This window comes from Penaeus chinensis, chromosome 19 (genome assembly GCF_019202785.1).
Source record: "Penaeus chinensis breed Huanghai No. 1 chromosome 19, ASM1920278v2, whole genome shotgun sequence".
Taxonomy (NCBI): domain Eukaryota; kingdom Metazoa; phylum Arthropoda; class Malacostraca; order Decapoda; family Penaeidae; genus Penaeus; species Penaeus chinensis.
Window position 1 is genome coordinate 26,105,712 of NC_061837.1, and position 24,874 is coordinate 26,130,585.

The 24,874-nt window shown below is 47.1% G+C and overlaps 1 protein-coding gene across 6 annotated transcripts in view; it reads right to left on the reverse strand.

Moving 5' to 3' along the window:
• The window catches only part of LOC125035408, a 412,822-nt gene that overhangs the window by 64,570 nt on the left and 323,378 nt on the right, over positions 1-24,874 (reverse strand). For 4 of the 6 annotated variants that reach the window (XM_047627780.1, XM_047627782.1, XM_047627777.1 and 1 more), the window contains exons 2-3: positions 24,117-24,874; positions 1,731-1,778 (exon numbers count right to left, since the gene is read on the reverse strand). The exon at positions 24,117-24,874 is cut by the window's right edge and continues 202 nt beyond it. In XM_047627780.1, coding sequence (XP_047483736.1) covers positions 1,731-1,778; positions 24,117-24,874 — 806 coding nt within the window. The remainder of the gene's footprint in view (positions 1-1,730; positions 1,779-24,116) is intronic. The other 2 variants (XM_047627778.1, XM_047627781.1) reach the window with 1 other exon arrangement.

Below are 24,874 nucleotides of genomic sequence, written 5' to 3' on the forward strand. Positions count from 1 at the left end.
AGTAAATAAAAAAGAATACCAACAAGACATGAAAACAACTTACATAATTCCAATATGCAAGGAGACTAAGATAATGACCCATACCTCATAAAAAAAGGAATATCCCCCCCACCCCAACCGCCCTCACCCCCCTTCGAAACCCGTCCCACTGACCTTGGCACGCGTGGTTTTGTCCCCTTGTACTTACGTAAATCATAATAGTGTTGCGTCCTGACAGAAGTACAGGTATGTCGTGATGTTTTTTTGTTTTGTTTTGCTTTTTGTTTTTCCAGAGCGGTCCAAGGTCTTCGTGTTGATGGGATACAGGTAGTTGTGATGGTAGTTATTGGTTATGATGGCGGTGATGAAATTGAATAAAAGAAAAAAAGAGAAATTGACAATGATAGAAACGCTCAAGAGAAGAGGAAATTATAAGAACAGCAGCAAACAGAGGAAAAAAAGGGATCGAGATAGACGTATAGACTTTGGAGAATAAAAATAAAAACAAACTTTATAACCTTTTCGAAAAATTCCTAGCGTCATGAGGTGAAAAGGAAAAGATTGGGAATAACAGCAAAATTACTCACGATATCGAAGGACAAGACAGGACCAAAATTAATAAATAAATAAAATATGAAAAATAGATAATAAGTAAATAAAATAAAAAAAGGAAAAATAACCACACAGGGAAATTCTAGCGGCGCGAGGAAATTCAAGGAGGTACAACCCAGGCTTAAACCGACTGTGAGACCGAAAAAAAACGAAGCCGAAATTGGAAGCTGAAAAATGAAAAATGAAATAAAGTCCTAACGCCCCTGACAGCGGGTGTTGGCAGCGACCGTACCCGAGTGCCATGAACCTTGAGCGCCGTCACACCCACCGGCTGTCACAAGGATAACACCAGCGCCGCAATCATAACCATGATGACTCGCAATCACGCCCGCAAATAACGGCAGACGACGCCATGACTTCCGAGTGGAGGTCAGGCAGGCAGGCAGGCAGGCAGGCAGGCAGGCAGACAAGCATACAGGTAGGCAAGCAGGCAAGCAGGAACAGAGACTCTTGATAGATCGACATTCCTCGCTCTACTATCACATAAGGGAAGGACTAATATCAAGAGATAATGGTAGTCATTAATGAAACTAATGGGGCGGTACTACACCTGCCTCGCTGACCGATTAATCAAAACGTTTCACACATGCGCTGTCAGAGGTAAAGCTGGGACCGCTTCCTCTCCGTGTTTACCAGGAGGAGATTTACACGATGTGCTTGTTTCATCATGGTAGGCCTACATGCAAATACGATGCAAAGTCAATAAAAGAAAAAAAAACAAAAACAAAGCGAGACACAAAACAGATTGATAAAGCAGTATACAAAATAGATCCGAGAGGAAATGCCGAGGGGAAGGGGGAGGGGCTTGAATGAGATTCGAAACTCAGGGACACATTCGCAAGGCTCGAAAAAAAAAATCAAGAAAAAAAAATCAAGAAAGGAGTGTTGCAAGATCAATTAGCGAGCATGAGCCGGGGGAGGGGGGGGGGGGTAGGAGAGGACGCACATCATGTGGTTGAGAAATGCGGTTGGGGGACATCAAAACACACATGGCGGAGGGGCCCGTTCATGCGGTCCACATACACATGTACAAGGATCTACATTCTAAATCCACACATAACAAAAGGACTATACACGAGGGGACCGGTAGAGTTCAAGATGCCGGTGTTTCAGCAAGATTCAGAGCAACGCGACTGTACCTGGGAACTGTGAGCTGAAGTCAATGTCATGGGGTAAGAGCAGACAGCCTGAAAAACGCAGAGAGAAGGACAGAGATGAAGATCAGTGTCAACCCCAATGAAAGCTGAAAATCAAGAGCAAAGGAGAACAAAAATGCCTTAAAATACAAGCTGAAAATCAAGAGCAAAGAAAAAAAATGTCTTAAAAATAAGGAAAAACAGTAAGAGCAGTTTTCACATAGAGCTAACTTAAATGCTAAATAATATACATCAAGTCGCATATAAACATGCTAAGCGCTGCGTTAAAACGGAGACAAGCAAATTATATAAAGCTAAATTTAACATCAAATCATATAAATTATATCACATAAGAGAATGTTAGACGTAATATTAATAAATAAACAAATAAACCCATATACAGTGATGAGGTTAGAGTGTTAACCGACATTGGGTCCATAGTCACGTTTAGAAATGAACAGAAAGAGAAAAAAAGTTCGAAAGGATTATAATGTAGAAGAAAATCATCGGTAACGTCATAAAGAAATAGAAAGAAAGAACGAGCAGAGAGAGAGAGAGAGAGAGAGAGAGAGAGAGAGAGAGAGAGAGAGAGAGAGAGAGAGAGAGAGAGAGAGAGAGAGAGAGAGAGAGAGAGAGAGAGAGAGAGAGAGAGAGAGAGAGAAAGAGAGAGAGAGAAAGAGAGAGAGAGAGAAGAGAGAGAAAGAGAGAGAGAGAGAGAGAGAGAGAGAGAGAGAGAGAGAGAGAGAGAGAGAGAGAGAGAGAGAGAGAGAGAGAGAGAGAGAACAAACTCAGAGGGAGAGAGAGATAGAGAAAGAAAGAAAGAACTAAAAAAAAAAAAAGAGATAAAAAAACGAAAAGAAAAGAGAGAAGCCCAACCCCAAGCACCTCTCTTTCCTCCCCCTCCACCTTACCTCCCCTCTCCCCCCACCCCGCACACTACAGTAACTACCGGTCAGTGGTCCAGCAGCGCGTACCAGTTTCACCATAACCGCACACCCGCCATGATGCTCCCGACCCGTTTGTAGGCTAAAAACACAATCATGCTCAACGTGCACGATACTGGCGGTGCTCACACGTCCGGCTTCGTTCGACCAGTGGAGTTTTATTTCATTATTCTGAAAACCGAACTTTATCGAAGGTCGTCACAGTGAGAGAGGAAGTGTGGGAGAGAATGAGGCAAGGGGTAAGAGAATATGGGGAGAGGAGGAGGAAGAGATAGGGAGGGAGGAAAGGAAAGAGAGGTGGTAAAAAAGGAGAGAGAGAGAGAGAGAGAGAGAGAGAGAGAGAGAGAGAGAGAGAGAGAGAGAGAGAGAGAGAGAGAGAGAGAGAGAGAGAGAGAGAGAGAGAGAGAGAGAGAGAGAGAGAGAGAGAGAGAGAGAGAGAGAGAGAGAGAGAGAGAGAGAGAGGAGAGAGAGAGAGAGAGAGAGAGAGAGGAGAGAGAGAGAGAGAGAGAGAGAGAGAGAGAGAGAGAGAGAGGAGAGAGAGAGAGAGAGAGAGAGGGAGAGAGAGAGAGGGAGAGAGAGAGAGAGAGAGAGAGAGAGAGAGAGAGAGAGAGAGAGAGAGAGAGAGAGAGAGAGAGAGAGAGAGAAAGAGAGAGAGAGAGAGAGAGAGAGAGAGAGAGAGAGAGAGAGAGAGAGAGAGAGAGAGAGAGAGAGAGAGAGAGAGAGAGAGAGAGATAGCGAGAGAGAGAGATAGCGAGAGAGAGAGAGAGAGAGAGAGAGAGAGAGAGAGAGAGAGATAGAGAGAGAGAGAGAGAGAGAGAGAGAGAGAGAGAGAGAGAGAGAGAGAGAGAGAGAGAGAGAGAGAAACCTTTGTTTCCATCAGCGCCTGGAATTGGAACATTTTCCATTCCTATCACTTTCTACGCAGAAAAGGGTTGACAGCTGATACAATCATACACTTAGCCGGTCATTAAGACGAATCATTAACATAATTACACTTTCACAGTCAGAATAACAAACACACACATGGCAAGGCTGCTGATAACAGTTGTGAAAACCTTCTGGCTTCCGGCTTCATATTTCGGAAATCCGCGACAAGAAACGAGCATTAGCAATAACATCCTGTGAGCACATGCAATATCAGGAAACGGTATGCAAATATATTCCAAAAGCAAATAACTTCGGTAAAATAATCCTCCTCATTCTTTTTCCATCTCCTCCTTCTTCTTCTCCCCCTCCCACTGCGCCTCATCTTTCTTTCAGTTCTCATTCTCTTTCTTCTTTCCATTCCGCAGGCTTTTTCTTCAATGTCGTTTTCCGCACCCTGCCTTATTTTTTTTTTGTTTTATAAGAATGATGCTTTGCTTTCTTTTTCTTTCTCCTCTTTCTCCTCGTCTTTTCCTACGTCCTTACTTCTTTCGTCCTTCTTTCCCTCCCTCTCCTACTCAATCCCTATTCACTTCCTTCCATTTCCTTCTATATTATCTATTCCTTCCCTTCCCCCCTCCTCCCTTTCCATTCGCTCCTTCAATCTCCTTTTATCATATCTATTCCTTCCTTCCCTCCCTTCCTTCCCCCTTCACTCTCCCCCTCTCCCTCCTCCCTTCCCCCTTCACTCTCCCCCTCTCCCCCTTTCCCTCCTCCTCCTCCTCCTTCACCCCCCCCCCTCCCTCTCCCTCTCCCTCGCCGAGAGCAGAGCGCCATAAACCGCCGATTCCCTCGCATCAAAAGCCCGGCCGTCCCTCCCAGATCGCCAATAAAACTCGACGCACCAGAACCTCGCCTATGAGAGGGTCGCAGGGCATGGGTTTCCTCGAGGCTCTAGGCGGGCACGCGTCGGCCATTCGCCAATCGTCGTCAGATCACCACCGCGGCGAAGGGCTTTGATGTTAACGAGTGCGCAGACGGCGGTGGTGAGGGGGCGGGGCGAAAGAGATGGAAGACAGTGTTGGGAATGACATGGAAGATAAATTAGTGATAACGTGGATTATCTGTTGGGAATAAACGTCCCCGCTCATGCTTCTTCACTTTCGTTTAATTTTTTTAAAAATTCCTAACGACGCTACCCCGAGCCAGTTCCATTCCGAGAACCGGATTTTATGTACATAATTTTTTTTCTCTTTTTTTCCTCCCTTCCCCATCTCTTCACCCTTTTCATCCCCTCCCCATCCTCCCCTTTCATTCCCCTTTCGCCACCTGCCACTTCTAACTCCGCTCCCCTCGGCCAGCGTCGTAAAAATGTCACTCAACTTCAGAACGTCTCATTTCGCGCCCTTATGAACACAAACACGACTTGCATTCCTCCGTCAGGGGCGTTCAACAATGTGCTTCTCGGAGGCTGTGGTAAATATTAAACCTAATTTTGTATGTAGTATGGGAAGGGAAAATGGCAAAGAAAACAAATAGTAAAAAAAAAAAAAGGCAAAGAAAAAAAGGCAAAGAATAAATGTCAATGGCGACGAATAAACAATGAAAGAAAGAGAGAAAAAAATACATTGAAAAAATTCCCATGAAAATGTCAGCGACGCATGCGGCGATGTACACCGAGTGAGGCTGTGATCCGCGAAACGGCCCGCAAGAGAGCGGCGTTTGGCGAAGGCCGAGTGAAAGCCGCGCGATTGTTCTTCTGTGGCGCGTGACACGGCGTCGCAAGTCGGCCCGACCAAGGCCCGACGGCGTGGTCGCGGGTCGTTGTCGTCCTTGCGTCGTCGTGCTTAAGAAGCATGCTCCAAAGACTCGCTGAAGAAGTCGATGTTTTGAATGCCGTGTATTGTTTAGGCCGCAGAATGCAGGCTATGCGACCAGGTGCAGGGGCGCTGTCACCTGCCGGCCGGGACGCAGGTCTCGCCGAGGAATCATGGAGTAGATGCGCCACCTGGTCCTTTCCGTTTAAAATAATATGGGATATCAATATATATCCCACCATACATACTTACATAGTATGCATACATGCATACATATTATGATTATGTGTATATATATATATATATATATATATATATATATATATATAATATGTATGTACGCGTGTATGCATAAAAACTTATTTGTATGTAATATATGCAAGTATGAAAGTGTGTGTGTGTATTTAGCATTTAAGTGTGTGTGTGTGTGTGTGTGTGTGTGTGTGTGTGTGTGTGTGTGTGTGTGTGTGTGTGTGTGTGTGTGTGTGTGTGTGTGTGTGTATGTGTGTGTATGTGTGTGTGTTCATGTATACATGTGTAAATACATGTATGAATACATATACGCATAAAAATACATATAGATATTTCGAGATGGTAAATTGCCAATAACAATAATACCAGTAAATATAAATAAGCAAGAAACAGGAAGAGAAGCGAATCGGTAAGAGCAAAAAGCCAAACGAAGAAAACGAGAAAAAAAAAAAACAGACCAAAACATGAACTTCTGAATAAAGAAAACGGGATAGACGTCGTTATAACCGTGTCGTGTACCGTTAGAAGGATCGTCAGCCGACACCAAACCTACTATCATCGGTCACCCATTCATCGCTCTTCCACAACCCGGTTCTAACGCTCACTGCCGTCCTAACGTGGGAAATTACCTTGTTGTGCGTGAGAAGCCTAAACAAAAATTGTTGGAGAGACGGAAAATAACAGGTGTTATCAAGGACTTACGCGAGGCGAAAAAACAATGTATTCAGGAAAGACTGAATATACTTAAAATCAGAATTCGGTAAATTGTAAAGGTGGACCAAGAAATTACCCTCCTTTCTGCCGCCACTACGGGCCCTTCTCAGACACACGCGCGGCCCGATGTGGTAATAGCACTTATCTCACGGTCAGTACTTGCTATTACCCCCAAGGCTGAGAACGATAACTCCACCCAGATCTAGCACCCCCCTCCCCCCTCTCTTCGTTGTGGATGTGGAGCGTCTAGATATGGTAAGATTTGATGATGATGCAGTCAATGGCGTTCAAACTGTCGTGGAGTTTGCACTGTTAGTGATGTTGCTTTTTTAATAGGTTACATATTAGGATCATTTAAAAACTTAGACGGTCTCCGCCGAAACGTCTGGGAAAAGTTGTGTACACAAGCGCCCTGTCGCCCTTTCCTCTCCCTGCTTGAGCACCGCTCCGGAATGCGTGGTATGGCACCTGACAAGACATTAGTGCCATATCTCCTTCCTGTCCGACCGCAAGCCTAAGCACTGCCACCCCGCCTACACGTCGAGGGAGTAGGGGGGAGGGGGAGGGAGAGGGAAGAAACTCCTTCTGGTAACGTCATCAGTACACCTGAGTGTACACAAGGGTTCGGAATGTACTACTTCATCTTTCCTGACGACGAGTACCTCAGAAACGCAAGTCTGCTTTCCCTTTGGCACACCAGCTCTCACATCTGGCACCTGCTCCGCTTTCGGTTTCTCTTGGATCCTTTTCTTTCTTTCCATTTTATTCCCGTGCCCAATTTACACGTTTTGCTCTTTGATTTACTTATTAAAGGTACTAGTCTGCCATCCTGAAACTGGCACGTCTACAACCTATTCGCTAGTATCCCTAGTCGAGACTTACTAATGCATACATCAAATTCAGTAAGCAAGTGCAACCTTTCACATACATATATATGAACTTAAGAACACATATACTGTATATATTTCGCCGCAGCTGTACTCGGGGATCCGTGACCTTGGCAGTGCTCACTTAAAAACATATTTCTTTTTTCTCTCTCCCGGTTATCTCTACTTGTCCTTCTGCTTCCCCCCCCCCCCCCCCCCCCGCCCATCCGTCTCTTCGTCCGACCCTGTACTAACGACCTTTTCAGAGAGCCATTCAACCCTCATCAGCCCCAACCAATGGCGGCAGCGGAACAACTTGCCGCAGTTCTTATGGTTCCTCTTTGCAGATGCTCTTCCTTCGTCCTCTCTCCTTCGCAGCCTGAAAACGTCCTTTCACATCAACAACTCCAGTGAATATTCCAACCGTTTACCTAGGACTATTCTCAGCATTGGCAGAGTGCCTGCAAGGTGCAATAGCAACATAGTAGGGAAGGACGAAGCAACTCGGGAGGCGGCGGCGCGGTGGTGGGCGAGGGGGCAGCGGTGCATACGACACTCCCTCTACTTAAGTGTTGCAGCAAAAACTAGTAAGTGATACACATATAAGCACTGGCCTGCCTGGCATGTCCGATGTGTGTGTGCGAGTGCACCTTCAAAGCAACACACTTTCCGCATGTGCGTAGGAAGATGAAGGTGAGACACGCAGATAGATATTTTACCGATATCTGGCTTGGTTGCTTCAGCCACGAGTAGGAACGCTCAAAGGCAAGACAGTAATGACCAGAGTTTATTCACAGGACAAGGAACAGCTGTCAGTGCAAGCAATACATCGCGTGGGAAGGATGTTACAACGAGAGACATAATTCAGCGACACAGACAGGCTTTGGTGTCACAGTCAAACAACTGCGTGCGTCCAGGGCGCCAGAGCACATCCGGAGTGGGGTGCGGGATGTATGGAGTCCCGGGGGAGGGGGGGGCACCACAAAGAGGATGTCAATAATCGGCAAAGGGAAGGGGTGGCACTCGGGACGCTGGGTAAATATCCAAGGGATAAACACTGAGACATACCGACAAAGGAAAGTTTGTGACCTGTGGAACATCATGAACAATGACTCGACAGGGCGCTTTGGGTGAGTAACGACCGCATAACCGCCACGTGACAATGCCTTGGCGTTACAACAGCCAGATGCATAGCGCCCTATCCCGTGTGTGGGCGTTCCACCAGGCTTAACAAACATTATAAAAGAAACGCAAGATCCATTACGACGAAGACCCAATAACCGGACATCCGCCTCGTGCCTTCCGAGACGTATGTCGCATGGCGGCGCTTGGCATACCAACCAAAGATGACGCAGTCGTGACAATGCGCGTAACAAAGGACTCATGAGCAGAAGACGACGTGCAGCGGCCTTGTGGCGGAACAGACGTCTCCTGTGTCCGCTGAGGAACACTCCTCGCCACTCCAGCCTCCAGACGCCCCTCGATCTCCCACGCACTCCAAAACCTCTCAAGTTTTTCTTTCCCTCCCACGCACTTCTTGCCTGCTCTCGTGTCAACTTCTCGCCCATCTGCCTGCGCGCTGGCTTGCTTATTTGGTTGCTATGCCTACACGCTCTTCGTTAACTTCAGGCAGATCAAGTCTCGCATCTCCGCTAATCACATTATCTCTCCAGTCCGACCATTCTAGAATATCTTTACATAAATTTCCCGAACATTTTCTCCTCCTTCACCCTTCTGTGTTTTCCCTCCTACCTTCGCCTCCCTTCTCAGCACACCCTTTTTTCACCCTTCCTCAGGCCACTTAAAATCCAACGCCCGAGACAAATTGTAGGTTACCCTGACATCAGCCGGCAGGAGCGCCCTCCCCCCGCTCCCCTCTCCCCCTCCCAGTCTTGACCCTTACGAATAACCCGTGAGTCACGACAGCCAAGGTCGCAGCCTCAATAGCCATGGGGCTTCTGGAGGTCACCAGGTCCCCTACAGGGCGTGTGCTAGAAAAGAAAGCTAACTTAAAACACAAACATCGCTGGGGGACATCATTTGTTTATGTTTCTGTTGCTGCCTTCATCTATTTTCATTTCAATATATTTACGTCTATATAAAGTTAAATAAATAAAGTCGTGGGGGAAAGCGACACAATAAAATGCTTCCTTCTTCCTTGTTTGTAGTTCGTGTTTACAGTTACTGTTTATTGTGAGAGCGACCCGTCCTCTCTCCTCCGGCGACTCCTCTGCCTCCGTGACAAAGAAAAGCAACGGCTGGCCCGAAGAAACGGAGCGTAAACACAAGGGACCCGACTTCTGACAGATGCAGGGGGGTCACGCTGCCCAAGAAGGCCGTCGCTGGGGCGTGACCAACGACACCCTGGGGTATCACAACGCCCTCTATCTGGGGTATCGCAAGAGTCATCCTCTCCCTCCTCAATCTACAGCCTTACAATGCAAGTCAGTCATTCAGTCAGTTAGTCTCTATCTCTCTCTCTCTCTCTCTCTCTCTCTCTCTCTCTCTCTCTCTCTCTCTCTCTCTCTCTCTCTCTCTCTCTCTCTCTCTCTCTCTCTCTCTCTCTCTCTCTCTCTGCCCACCGCGGATAGAACCTTGAAGCCAGCTCCTCCAACAAGGCCGGCGGGCTAACACAAACGGCTTTTTCATTGCCATTCTAACTGTTAAAGTATTATTAACAATGCGATGTTTACTCATTCATTATCCGTTGCCATTTGTGACCACTGGCATCATATTGCAAGTACATTCTCATAATTTCTTGTCTTAAATTCTACTCGAGACAAATGTTCTTCACAGAGCCTGTTTATATGCAACGCGACCTTCGCTATGCATCATACTCGACAAAAAAAGGCTTTATACTGTGGTCCTCAATTATGGTATAAACACACAGGAGAAAAACGCAGTCACGTCCCTGCTTCTGCCACCTGCGTTAGTGACAAGCTGTGTGACGAGGACTGACTCCTTCCGGACCCTCTGGTCCTATATCGATGGGAATTTAATGGATTTTAGACTGAATGACACTAATCTGTAAAGAGAGGTCATGAGGACGGAGGAGAGGAAGAGGGAGGGAAGGAAGAGGAGAGAAGAAGAATGGGCGAGGAAGCGGAAGCGGAAGAGGGAAGAGAGGGAGACAGGAAATAGGAGGAAAGAAAGATAGATAGATAGATAGACAGATAGAGATAAAGATAGATAGATAGATAGATAGATAGAGAGAGAAACCATAAATCTCACCTCAGGACACACTTGTCTAATATCCTCCCGCAGTGCAGCCTGCATGGATACTTGAACGGCTGTCCACTTCACTTAAACCGTCGTCGAGCTGAATTACTGAACACCCAAACGAATTCATTACTCGCGGCGCACACTGATTCACCTCCGATCTTTACCTCCGCACGCAAATCACCACCGAAAAGACTTGCAGCATGTAAACCCGCGGACCTGACGTCTTCCAATGCACTTATCAAACGATCGAAATCCCTCTAAAAAAGGGGCGAGGACTGCCTCATCCGCCGTGAACGCCAGCAGACTACCTTGCGGGAGAACGAGGGGAACTGACGTAGCCCTCTCCTATAATAAGTTCGTGAGGGGAACACTGCACCTCAAGCGCGTAGAAGAAAGGGTCCTAAGAGGAGGAGGAGGAGGAGGAGGAGGAGGAGGAGGAGGAGGAGGAGGAGGAGGAGGAGGAGGAGGAGGAGGAGGAGGAGGAAGGAGTGAGGGAGGGTGGAAGGGAGGGAGGGAGAGCGGGCGCCTGGGGTCAGGAGGGCGAAGGAGGTGCGCGGAGTGTGCGTTACCTGAGGAGCCGCTGTAAACCCTCCCCAAGAACGGCGTCAAGAGGGGGATGCCTTGAACCCGCGAGCATGATAGCAGATTGTATTTTTAGAAACTCGGGAGTAAAAAAAAGGTAGAAAAAAAAAACAAAAAAACGTGGAGAGGGAATTTCCGATATTCCATGCTATTGTTGAGAGGGTCTTCTAAGAATATCAAACACTGGTTTCCTTCTTTTTAGAGACAACATTTAATACCCAAGTCTCAGACTTCGACATTAGGTTCAACAGTGGTTCTCGACGAAAATTAGGCCAAGTTGGTCCATATCCTAATCTCTGATCCCATTTTGGTTACCCGTAATAATCCACGACCCCTTTTCCATAATTGTCCATATAAACAACAGTGGCTACTGGTCACACTCAAACCGCCTCTACTTTTCTCCCTCTCTCTTCCCCTGTCCCTTTCTCTGCCTCTATGCCTATGTCCGTTACAAGTGCCACTTGTGCCTGTACTGCCTCGGCTCCCCATGACCTATTTTTTGGGACATCAAGGGCGGCGCCTGTCTCGGCCTAATCTTGCCACCTTTCTGACGTCACGCAGGGGATGAAGTTGATGTACGCGGATCATGATTTCACACGCGGATGCTGGTAAATGCAATCAAAACTTAAAGCTGGAAATATTGGGAAAATGTGCGTTGGGAGAACGAAGGGAGTCGAGAAAAAGAGGGAGGGAGGGAGAGGGAGAGGGAGAGGGAGAGGGAGAGGGAGAGAGAGGGGGGGAGGGAGGGGGAGTGAGAGAGGGAGAGAGAGGGAGAGAAAGGGAGAGAAAGGGAGAGAAAGGGAGGGAGGGAGGGAGGGAGAGGGAGAGGGAGAGGGAGAGGGAGAGGGAGAGAGGAGAGAGAGAGAGAGAGAGAGAGGAGAGAGAGAGAGAGAGAGAGAGAGAGAGAGAGAGAGAGAGAGAGACAGAAAGAGAGAGAGAGAGAGAGAATATTTCTCAGCCGGTCAAAAAGGGGCGTTGTTAGAGACCGCTTTGTCGCCGTCCCCGTCCAGTCTGGGTGCGACCGCGTCCCGTGATGCGTTTATCAACAAACAAAAGTGGAGAAGGAGAAGGGGGAGGGGGAGGCGGGACGGCGTCACTGTGGCAGACGAGGCGAGGAGGGCGAGAGGGGGAGAACAGGGCCTGCCTTTATATGCGAGTGAGCCAAGTACTGCTACTTTTTCCCCCCGCTTTGTTCGGAGTCTGAGTGGGAGAAGTGGACGACAAGACGAAGCCGCAGAGGAGGAAAACTTGGGTGATATTATGTCAACGAACGCGAATACATTCTACAAATTTGCCATTAGAAGACGCTGTGTCCGGAAGAAGCTTCACTCACGCCTACACAGCCTCCCTAATCAGCTCTACCTGAGATGGGGACGAGCCAGAGGATCGAAGACAGGTGTGACTTTTGACAGACGCCCTCCAGGCCGCTTATCAGGGCAGCAGGTGTCAGTAGGTCGCGCGACCGATCCACTCCACCCTTTACGAGGTCATCGTGAGGTCAAGCGAGCTATTAACCCCGCAAAAGATAACTCTTGTAGCATTCAAACAGTTGGCAAAATACATTTACAACTTTCATTGAGGTGATCGTCCCTTCTCGCGCGAGGAGGGCGTGGCGAGCCAAGCAACAACTGACACCTGCTTGTTACCTGCCGCGTGACGTCACCATCTTGGCGCCAAGACGGAATCGGAACTAAAGGGTGAGAAAAAAAGGGAAAAACACACCGCCTCTCATAACAGCTGCTCCGCTGGCGTAAACACTCAAACCTCAAAGGGGAGTCTTTAATGACTGCCGATGAACAGCTTCTTATTCGCTAACGTGGCCTGTGTTGTCTCTGAAACTTACCTTGCCCATGCTAAGGGGGGAGGGGAAGATGGGGGGGGGGGAGGTTTCCACGCTTACTGACTCATCACGTTCGGGCTTACCTGTTGGGAAGGGAGAAGCTCAAATTAGACATAGTTATTTTGAGTAGACATGTGAGTTGAGACAGGGATAGGCCAAGGACTAAGCCATACACAGAAATGAGAAAAGAGAAAAACCAGCACAGACAGTCACAGCGACAAAAAGAAAGAAAGAAAGAAAAAAAATCCAACGTAATGCAAAGCAACAGAAAAAAAAATGATAACAGAGTTCAAAACAAAACATCGGAGAGCGAGTGGAAGGCTCGAGGAATGATGACCGCTGGCGCGTCACCGGCGACCGTGACATCTGCCTTCCTCAATTATCCTTTCTCATTATCCTTTCTATTCCTTCCCACTACCTTCTGCTTCCTGCCCCGTCCCACTCGTTCTCACACAAGGTTCTTTTTTTCTTTCTCTTAATGCCTTTTACACATGCGAGGAGTCAAGTATCTAATGATACTTTCATACCAAAAATGAAAACGAACCCCAAATACAAAAAAAGGAAAAAAGAAAGAAAAAGAAAAGAAAAAAAAACAGAAATACGAAACCCCCCAAAAATAAACGGACAATCTCAAAAAAAAAAAAAAAAAAAAAAAAAAAAAAAAAAAAAAAAAAAAAAACACGAAAGCCCATAATTGAACACGGAGAACCACAACAAAAAGTAAGTACGAAGTTACAAGGGTTCACCCATACAGTACTTACACGACCCCCCCCCTCCCCTAATGCTCCCGTCTCCATTACCAACCCCACATACTGTCGAACATGTGACGTAAACAGGAAGTGTCGACAATCCGTAATCATGTCGGAAACGTAGGCATCAGATTTTGTTTTGGCAGCATTAGCGTAAATATTTGCCGTGGTCGCCTCCTCCCTCGCTCTAACGGGTTAATGCGTTTAGCCTGCATTGTGTCGCCGTCTCGTGTTTACGTCGTCACTCTCTCGTGTTTACTCTCGATTAGTCCCCGAATCACTGCGTCCGGTCCGTTCCGTTTCAGATTGTATCACTGAAGGGCACCTTGCATTCCTGAAGGCCAGCCACCGCATCTTGCATTCCTGAAGGCCAGCAACCCAATCGTAACATTCTTGAAAGCCAGCCACCCAATTTTCTATTCCTGAAAATCTGTTATCAAATCTTATAACCCAAACATCCAGCTAATGAATCATGTTTCAATGAACGCACCATGAAAGTAATCCTATTCTGCCTAATTACATTTTTTCTAACGCCAAATCTTCAATATCAAACGTACCATTAAATTCCCTCTACCAAAGAACATGAATCTCTCTTATCTTATTTTAACATTGGCGTTTGCATCCAGCGCGAACAGACGAGTCAAGAAAATTAATAAGTATATATATACGATAAAAAAGTTTCGAATATACAAAACCTTTGGATATTCACATCAGCGAGAGAAAATATACACGGCCTTGAGGAGTGTTGAGCGTCGTCCTGTGCAAATATCATCATCAGCGTTCCTTAAATTCTCCCAAGACTTTGTAAATTTCGCTAGAGAGAGAGAGAGAGAGAGAGAGAGAGAGAGAGAGAGAGAGAGAGAGAGAGAGAGAGAGAGAGAGAGAGAGAGAGAGAGAGAGAGAGAGAGAGAGAGAGAGAGAGAGGAGAGAGAGAGAGAGAGAGAGAGAGAGAGAGGAGAGAGAGAGAGAGAGAGAGAGAGAGAGAGAGAGAGAGAGAGAGAGAGAGAGAGAGAGAGAGGAGAGAGAGAGAGAGAGAGAGAGAGAGAGAGAGAGAGAGAGAGAGAGAGAGAGAGAGAGAGAGAGAGAGAGAGAGAGAGAGAGAGAGAGAGAGAGAGAGAGAGAGAGAGAGAGAGAGAGAGAGAGAGAGAGAGAGACACACAGAGAGAGAGAGAGAGACAAAGAGAGAGAGAGAGAGAGAGAGAGAGAGAGAGAGAGAGAGAGAGAGAGAGAGAGAGAGAGAGAGAGAGAGAGAGAGAAGTGAGAAAGAAAGAAAGAAAGAAAGAAAGAAAGAAAGAGAGTAAGAGAGTAAGAGAGTAAGAGAGTAAGAGAGAAAGAGAAAGAGAGAGAAAGAGAGAAAGAGAGAAAGAGAGAAAGAGAGAGAAAGAGAGAAAGAGAGAGATAGAAAGAAAGAGAGAAAGAAAGAAAGAGAAAGAGAGAGAGGAGAGGGGAGAGAGGGGGGGGGCAGCAAGGCACTGAATGATAACGTCCCCCCCCCCTCGCAATACAGCAGCAATTAACGAATAAACCAATGAAGACAACGTAATAAAAGTGCAAATTGAAGTCAACAGTCTTAATTTACGCGAGCATGCGGGCAAAAGGTTATCGTTCCCCTCCGCTAAATGTCACACAGGCGGTCTCTTCTGCGTTTAAATCAGCGACCCGTTTGCCAAGCACTAATAATCAACAACCTCGTTCACGGCGCCATTAACGACTACCGCATGATTAATCATTACGCTGAAGGAAGAGATTAAACTGCTGATAACGGTAAGGATAATCGTTAAAACCGGGGTCTCATTAAGTGAAGGGATGTATAAATTAACTGTCATGTTGGTCTACACACAAAAATCTAAATAAATAATTTGCGCTTTTATAAAAAAGTAATACAATTATCAGAACGGAAAAAAACAATCAGAACGGAATAGAAAAAAATAAAATATGCCAAAACAAGAAACAAAGCAAAACCGAAAACCAAACCATAAAAATGAACGAAAAACACCCACTCTTCCCGACCTAACGAGGCGCGACACGGCGGCAGCGGCGGCCGGCGGACTCTCCCTCGGTCATTATCAGACGCAGAATCAATCCGGACATGGGACACTTAATACTAATGGTAGCTATTAGGCGCGGACACCTTTAACACCTTGGAGACCCAAAGAGCTTAGCTGATTATCTCCTGCAGGTCGCGTGCAGCCTTCTCTAAATTCTTATCTCTCGCCTTTGTCGCTTTGGGTGAGATGCTGGCCGATAAGAAGGTGGTGTGGTTTGGTTTGCGAAGTTCTAGCTTCGCCTGGGCCTTCTAGATATGGCCCGGCCGATAAGAAGGCCCGCAAAGCATGGGAGCTAATTGGCCCGCCGCCCAAGGAGCACCCAGTTGCGTTGCTAGGCGAAGAAGGCGATTTGCGACGGGGTTCTTCAGCAATCATATTTTCTTCCATCTCTCTCTCTCTCTCTCTCTCTTTGTCTCTTTCTGCGTGTGTGTCTCTCTCTCTGTTTTTTTTTTTTTTTTTTTTTTTGTGTATGCGATGAAGCTGTTGTCTCTTAAATATACACACGCTATCATCCGATACTATCTAACCATTGTTCTCGATCGGCCTGGCAGCTGGAACACTTCAACAAACACAGACACACACACAGAGACATACACATACAAGGGTGTCCTCAAGGACGCGACCCACGACACCAAAACGGAACAAAAAGAAGTGACACAACAGGCCTAAGGACAGGATAAAAAAAAATACATTCACGGCCTATCGCTATGGGCCCTCGGCCAGCAGAATGTTCTGCCGTCTCATTCAGCGTCCCGCCAGGGAACACTTTGTGACAAACCATGAAAGGGAAAAAAGCGTTTCGTGAATGGAAGCTAGGCTAGGCCTTCGAACCTGCTCTGATTATTACATTAGTATACGAACCCCTGGTTCTCTAAAATAAGCCATGTTCACTATATTCAGAATACATGAAAATCACCATAGCTTTTAAGAGAAAATCAGTTGCATTCACTGACGTATCGCCCTTTATACATCATGTAACATCTCTCCGTGTCCCAAACCTGCTTAAACCGACGAACAGGGCACTCAGTCCCGCCGCGGCCAACGAGACGTGAAACTCGCCCCGGCAGGTCGCTCTCCGTCGCTCCGGGGGGTTCGCCACCGAGCACCTCACACGAGGGGGAAGGGCGGAAGGGTGCGGAGAGTGGGGGGGAGAGGCTATAGAAGAGCCTTTTGTCGCCCTTTGATCCAATATCTGATCCGCAACGCCCTGCCACCCCTTTTGTGCTCCGTCGCTGAGATGTGTCCCTGGTGATTGTTGCTCTACTATATTAAATTGCGGTTCCAGCTGCGGCCCAAAGGGTGCTAATGGCCGCGACACAACTCTCAAATCGTCTTTCTCGCTTCCAATGCCTATTCAGATCGCTTTCCACCAAGCCGTACATTAAAATCAAATCAAAACAAACTACCACAGCGGATTCAAATAGCCCCACCTTTACCGTGCGATCGTCTCGCGCCGCACCAGAATCCGGCAAATGCGAGTTACCTTCACAAAACCGGGATTGACCCATCAAAGCCTCGGCCGACGCTGCGCCGCCTCCATTATAGTCGCACTTCTGAAGCGCTATTTTAATCCCCGGATTACTGACTCTTGGAGGGAAGGTTGTAAATCCCGTCTAACATGTGATTACTAGGCGATTATCCTGTCCGGTAAAAAGGATGTTCCGCAATTGATACAAGAATTAAGATGCACCAGGGATTTTTTATATCAGTCTTTTATCTCAGGCAGGGTTGTGTAAACTTACGATTCTGACTTTGACTTGAATGCTGACGGCGTACAAAAACCTGCTGCCTTGAAACGTCACCTGAATCACCATATATATATATTTTCCAAACCAGTGCGCAAAAATCCCAATAAGAAAATATGCCCCCAAAAAAACAAATTTTCACGCAAAGATGTCTGAACCCAGTCGCGATCGACATGCAAAATAAATAAATGAAAATTGTTAAACAAATCATTAAATAAGTAATAAATCTAGCAAATACACAATTTCAGCCCCCGATCACACCCCACACAAACACGATTGTTACGCTAATGTATTCCGGACTCGCCATTTCTCTGACTCGAGGGACCAGGACTTAGGGATTGCAGGACAATGGTTTTTACAGTGACCAGATGTGTAGATGGAGGACGATTGGTCTGTGACCGAGGCTGGGATAATGAATCCCTCGGGAGCGGATTGGAACTAGGTCGAATCCTCATTACCATCTGGGCGGGTCTTTGGAAAGAGTGAAGGAGTGAGAATGGGAGGGCGGGTGGGGGGGGAGGGGGAAGGGGAAAGAGAGGGAGGGAGGGAGAGGGGGAAAGAGGGGGGAGAAAGAGAGGGAAGAAGGGGAGGGAAAGAGAATGAGAAAGAGAGAAAGAGTGAGTGAGTGAGTGAGTGAGTGAGTGTGTGTGTGTGTGTGAGAGAGAGAGAGAGAGAGAGAGAGAGAGAGAGAGAGAGAGAGAGAGAGAGAGAGAGAGAGAGAGAGAGAGAGAGAGAGAGAAGCATAAGTTTTTGATACTACTAGAAGTACCAGAATCGAAGAAGTCACTCGAATCTCAGACAGCTAAAGCAATTCGAACATAATGATTTTTCGAAGATATTTTGCCAAACATCTGCAAGGCTCTTCACGACAAACAGGCAACAGACAAACAAACGGGAATAACAACATCTATTCAAACACAACCTTCGTAACAACCGCCCGACATGTCACAACACAAAAAGACATCATAGACCATTTAATCACTCCGTCGTGCGTGTCCTTAATCGCCTTAAATCTCTACTTAAATACCAGGAGGGTAGCTTCATCAGGGCAAGGGGGCGGGGCCGACCTCGAAAGGCATAAGGTCAGTCACATCCCGCGGGGTCAGAGGTCAGGATGGGTCACGTGGGATAAAGAAGCCGCCTTTAGCAAGATGCCTCCGACTGGGATAATATTATGACAAGATTCTAGTAATAAAAAAAAAAGGCTACTTAAGAGTGGTTTCACTGTGGGGTCAAGTTATTAATGGGGCGGTAAAACTGCTTGGGTAAATAAGTATGTAAGAACCACTCGTCAACTCTGCGAGGCAAAAACGAAAGCAAGAAAGGAAAAACAAAAAAATGGCCGGGGCAATCATACACAAAAGTTACAGGAAATTAGATGAATCCTAGCAGTACTACCACTTTCACTTTTACTCCTGGAATCTTCCTAATAATGTTAATGACGGCAATAACAAGTAACAGCAATAACAAGAAGAAAAATGATTAATAGCCTACTAATGCTGCTGCTACTGCTACTACTACTACTAATGCTAACAAAAATAATAACAATAATTTTCAACATAATTATCATAAAAATATAATAACAATAACAATAATAATAATAATAATAATGATATAGGAATAATGATAATCAGCAACTGATGACGTTCGCAGATTGATTTTTATCCAAACATCCTGGACAAAGACACATCAAAAATAACATGAACAAGGTCCGGGTGTCTGGAGGGCTAAGGAGACTGGGGGGAGTAGGGTGAATGGGGGCTGGAGAGGGAGGGAGAATGGGAGGGAGAAGGGGGGGGGGTTAGGGAGAAGAAGTGACAGACCGATTGTCCTTCCTGACACTCGTAATGGCCTGTGTGCTTTGTTGCCTCACGGGCCATCATCCCAAGAAAAGGGTGTATTTCGGGCCCCCCTTAATTCCTTCCTTCCTTGCCCCTTTCGCTCCCCTCCTTCCGCCCTACTTGCTCCACCCCCCCCCCCCCATGCTCTATGTAGCGCCTTTGTCCCCCCCCCCCCTTTTTTTTTGCCCCGGGGACTTCCCGGGTGCCCGCGTGCGTCCTGGGGGCCTGAGGCTTCTGTGTCACGTTTCAGACTGCTTTGCTTGTGTTCCTTCAGGCAAAACTCGAACGCTGAGGAGTATCGAATTGTGCCTCTTGCTGAAGTCGCATTTATTTATTCATTTCATTCTAATTTATGATCATTATTATCATTTCCGTGCTTTGATATGCTATAATATACTAAAATGTTTTTTTTGTAATTCTATCCATATCACTGAAGACCTGTCATCTCCCACCCCATTCCCCTCGCCCTCTTTAACCCTTTCCCTTAATCATTACCTCTTTCACCCTCCCGCCCCTTTTCCCTCCTCCTCATTCACCCATTCCCATCATTACCCTTTCTGCCTCTCCACGATCTCCCCCATCTTTCCCCTCCTCTCCCCTCCCTTCCCTATACTTTTCCCTCTCCTCCCTCCTTTCCTTTCCCTTCCCTTCCCTCTCTTTCTCTTCCCTCCTCTCTCCTTTCCCCTTTTCCCTTCCCGACCCTTTCCCTCCTTTCCCTCTCCCCTCCCCTCCTGCGCCGGCCACTCGCACAGCTCGCCCCCTCTGCGCGCAAATGTGTTTTCGTTGCGGAAGAAAAACAGTCGAAGGCAGACTTCCAGCAAGCACGTTTCCGGCTCTCTCTGGGACAGCCACCTTCTCTCTCTCTCTCTCTCTCTCCTCTCTCTCCTCTCTCTCTCTCCTCTCTCTCTCTCTCTCTCTCTCTCTCTCTCTCTCTCTCTCTCTCTCTCTCTCTCTCTCTCTCTCTCTCTCTCTCTCTCTCTCTCTCATACACACACACCAGATACAGCGAAGAGAAAATAAATAAATGATGAACAACTTCATAATTCCATGTCATTTGAACAAGGAGAGAGCAACGAGGCAATTTGGCGACGGTCTCACTGGAGGCCGAAAGACCAGCTGCCTCATCGATAAGCGCCGAATGACCACACCTCGCCGTTTGTGTAAACAGCTAAAAACCACTCGGCTCTCAAAGGCGCGCTGCTTGTTAACGAAGAGAGAAAGAGAGAGGGTAGTTAAAATGCTCACATCTGGCAAGAAAAATACCTCGCCGGCATGGACAGCCTAGACAAACATCCTCGGCGGCCTAATGCGAAAGGGAAGGTTAAACAGAGGTCGGACCGAGGCCTAAACCCGCGTGACAACATCAGACACGTAGATTTTCAGCCTCAAAAAAGAAAGAAAGAAAAAAAGAAAAAGAAAAAAAATATATAATAAACCAAAAACAATTATAATATAAACAAATAAGGTGTCAAAATGAATTCGAAGGCCGCGAGGTGGTTGCGGGCTTCTGCTTTCTCTATTTTTCCCAATCTTCCCTCGACGTCCATCGCTGATAACAAAAAATTGCTGTGATTCCTCTCGGATTACCGATCTCATGGGTCGAATCCCGCGCGCATGGGAAGCGTGCTCTTGAACACCATTCGCATTGGAGAGTTAAAACAACAAAATGAAATGCACTCTCCATCATTTCCTTCCACTCCCCTCTTTCTTTTTCTTTCTTTTTTTTCTCTTATCTGATAAGCCTCGCAATCGTTCCGGTCATCTTCATAAGCCAAGACCACGTGTTCACGCATACTACCCCCCCTCCCCTATCCTCACCTCCTCCCTTACCTTTACCCTCCTCCTCCCCCTCATCTCCTCCTCCCCACGCGAGAACGGTAACCTAGTTTTTCCTTTTAGTATAATTCTCTGACCTGCATTTTCTTAAAACATTTGAAGCCGGGGGTCCACTACGCTTTCCCTTGAGGCAGGTGATCACGTGACACACGCGAGGTCCCGGTGTGTGCCACGTGTCCAAGCCTGCAACCCCGCGAACCCCGTTAACAGGACACCCAGGGTAATGAAAATGTAAAAGTGTTATCTGTAAATACATCCCTCCTTCTATCGCACATGCTCGACGGACAAACAGTTGTTGTATTCGCCCAAGTTGCCATTATTATTCTATTCAGCTATGACGCACTCTATAGTAAATGCAAATGAAAGGTTTTTGTAACTGAGGTTCGAGGCAGCTGCCCTGAGGGGAAGAGAGAGGGGAGAGAGGAGAGGCTCTCTCTCTCTCTCTCTCTCTCTCTCTCTCTCTCTCTCTCTCTCTCTCTCTCTCTCTCTCTCTCTCTCTTCTCTCTCTCTCTCTCTCTTTCTATCTCTCTCTCTCTTTCTATCTCTCTCTCTCTTTCTCTATCTCTTTCCCTCTCTATCTCTCTCTTTCTCTCTCTATCTCTTTCTCCTCTATCTCTTTCCCCCTCTATCTCTTTCCCTCTTTATCTCTTTCCCTCTCTATCTCTCTCTTTCCCTCTCTATCTCTCTCTTTCCCTCTCTATCTCTTCTCTCTCTATCTCTTTCTCTCTCTATCTCTTTCCCCCTCTATCTCTTTCCCTCTTTATCTCTTTCCCTCTCTATCTCTTTCCCTCTCTATATCTCTCTCCCTCTCTCATCCTCCATTATTTTTCATTTTCGCTCATGGGCGATTATCATAATCCTTGCCTTTCCCCCTCTCGTGAATGAATAATTACTTAATCCTTCTATTCTTCTATTCTTTAACTTCCGGGAAATTTTCATTTGCGTCGTGAAAGCCGCTGCAATGCGTAAATAAGGCAGACCTTAAATCAATACGCAATTTCGGAAAAAGGGAATAAGAAAAGGAAGGAGAGAGGGATGAGAAGAGACAGAGGGGGAAGGGGGAGAATAGGAGGGAGGGAGGGAGGGAGGGAGGGAGGGAGGGAGGGAGGGAGGGAGGGAGGGAGGGAGGGAGGGAGGGAGGGAGGGAGAGAAATGAACCACTAAGAAATAAAGCAAAAAAAAAGCGATGAAAGACCATGAGATTATCAGAAAGAGTGATAGCAGAACAAAAAAGAAAAAGAAAAAAAAAAAAAACACGAAAACGGAGAGCGAAGAAGGGCGGAAAAAGGTGCCCGCCGGCCGGCCATGAGAGGCGCTTCCTGAGCAGCCAATAATTATTCAGCTGCCCTTTGCCTCTGCGTCATCCTTAACCGGGAGATCAATATGGTCTTTCGTGCAATCGTGAAATTTTATACCTAACTCCGGTTGGGGGGTCGGCGGTTCCCTCTCCCCCACACCCCCTCCCCTTTTCCCCATTGCCCTCCCTCCCCCCTATCCGAGTTAATTGCGTAATTTATGCATCAGTGCACGGGCTGTGGCTTCGCTCGAGATCGATCTGATTGCATGTAATATAGTTTTAACTATTTTCCCCCCTCTCCGTAATCAAAATTCAGAGTATAATTAACTCCACATCAAGGCGAGTGTGATCGCAGCGACTCCCCCTCTGCCCAAACCATGAGCGATATTCCCCTATCGTGATTTGAAATCCATAAATCCCAATGCCCTTCAATATCTCTCAATGATGAGCTCCTCTTCTCCTTATCTCCGGAGAAAATCGCCAGACGTCTTTAGCCTCTACGCGGGGGGTGTAAGGAGGGGGGAGGAGTAAGGCACTGGAATGGGGGTGAGGGGGCTTATGCATCCTCTGGACCTCACGTGCTGAATGGGCCTCGTAATCCATGGCTTTTGGTCACGTGGTCATGAGCGTGAGCACAGACGAGCGTTTGACGTGTGTAAATGGGGAGACAGACTACGGCGTACTCATCCAATGACCTTTTGGCTGCAATTATTCAGCGAACCGTGAAGCCACCAAACGAGTAAAATATTGACTGCATGTAGTTACGACATGTGGAAAGTTTAGACTGCATGACGCTACAAAATAAGCAAAGTTTGGGATTGCAAGAGCTACATAATGAACAAAAGACTGGACTGCATGACGCTACAAAACGAGGATAAAGCATCAACTGCATGAACTCACGTACTGAGGAAATACTGATTGTATTAGAATGTGGAATGAGAAAAAGGCCGACTGCATGAGGCTGCCGAAACAAGGAAAATCCTGCTGGCATGAGTCTATGAAAGAAATGAAATATAAAATTCATGAGTTCACGAAAAGAAGAATGTTGACCAACGCATGGCTCTTGACGAGGGTATTAGTTTGGAGTTCTCACGTTCTTCCAGTCCTGTTACACGATCAAAAAGTCACGTCGACAGATTCAAGTACTCTAAAGGAGACCAATATGTGCCTTCGGGGGGAGGATGGCGATGGGGGGAGGATGGGACGGGGTAGAGGGAGGCGATGGGGCGATGGGCGGGAGGGGGGGGGGGTGAGGAAAGCTGCTTTAATTCTTCGTTCCTCGTGTTGAAAAAAAAAAAAAAAACGATACATTTTGGATAATCTATTCCAAATGTTTCGTAATGTTTAATCCGCTGATCACCTCCAACCGGCCGATAGTGTGGCTTCGGGACAGACCTCTGCAAAAACGCCAATCTCTGACGAAGAACATGATCTGTTGCGCCGATATGGTCGACCCACCGCTGAGCCATGTGATGTTCGCGCTTTGAAACTCGCAATACATTTACTTGAAATACTAAGAAAAAAATATACAGATTGCAAAGGATACAGAAGAAAAAAGTAAGAACCCAATTATGACTTCTCAAGACATGAATAGTGTACATTCATCGACGCATAACTCACATTCGTTCATTCACAGGAAACCTCACGGTTCCATTCACTTCCTCATACACTCTCCCGCAATCGCACACTCCATTCACAGTTGCTCGCTAATTGCCTCGCTGTTGTCCGGGTCTCGACTCGGCCACAGCGAAGCCACAACGAAGGATACTGACCTGTGCGCTGCGCCTTCTCCCGCCTGGTCTTGATGGTTCGGTCTCTCCTGCGGGTGGTCTCCTCGGTGTCCGAGTGGTCTGCATCGTTGTCCTCCAAGCTCTCGGCCGACGCCAAATACGAGGTGGCGACTCCGGGTGGGCCTCGAGGGAGAGAGTTAGAGGACGAAGACGAGGACGACGAGATCGACGACAGAGGCCGGTACACGTCTTTGAGCTTCCTCGGGTCGAAGCCCATGGGAGGGGAGGCGGGCGTCCCCGGGAGCTTGTCTGACGAGGAAGAGGTGGTGGAAGTGGTGGAGGTGAGGGTGGAGGAGGAGGCGGACGAGGAACACGTGTTGGTGGAGGAGGAGGAGGAGGTGGTCGACTTTGGACTGTCTTTGGGTTTGATCAGAAACTGAGGCTCGGCGTAGATGTGCTCCCTCCTGGGGCGCCGCTTGTCCACGTTGTCGTAGAAGGGCTCGGGCGAGGCGAGGTCGTTCTCGATGGTCTCGAACATGGACGTTATGGACTCCGCAATGACGCACTTCGCACTACACCGACAGCCATCCTTGCTAGTTCTGAGCATGCCGCACTTATCACATTTGACACAGTTATTGTTCACTTGATTTTCATTCTCGACGTCCTTTTCCTCGATGAAAAGCCGTTCGTCACACATCCCGCTTTCCTTAAAACTGTTTAACCCATTTTCTGTAGCACCACTGTTTCCATTCTCTTTGGTTGACGCGCGCTCCTCCAGACCAATTTTACTTAAATCTAAA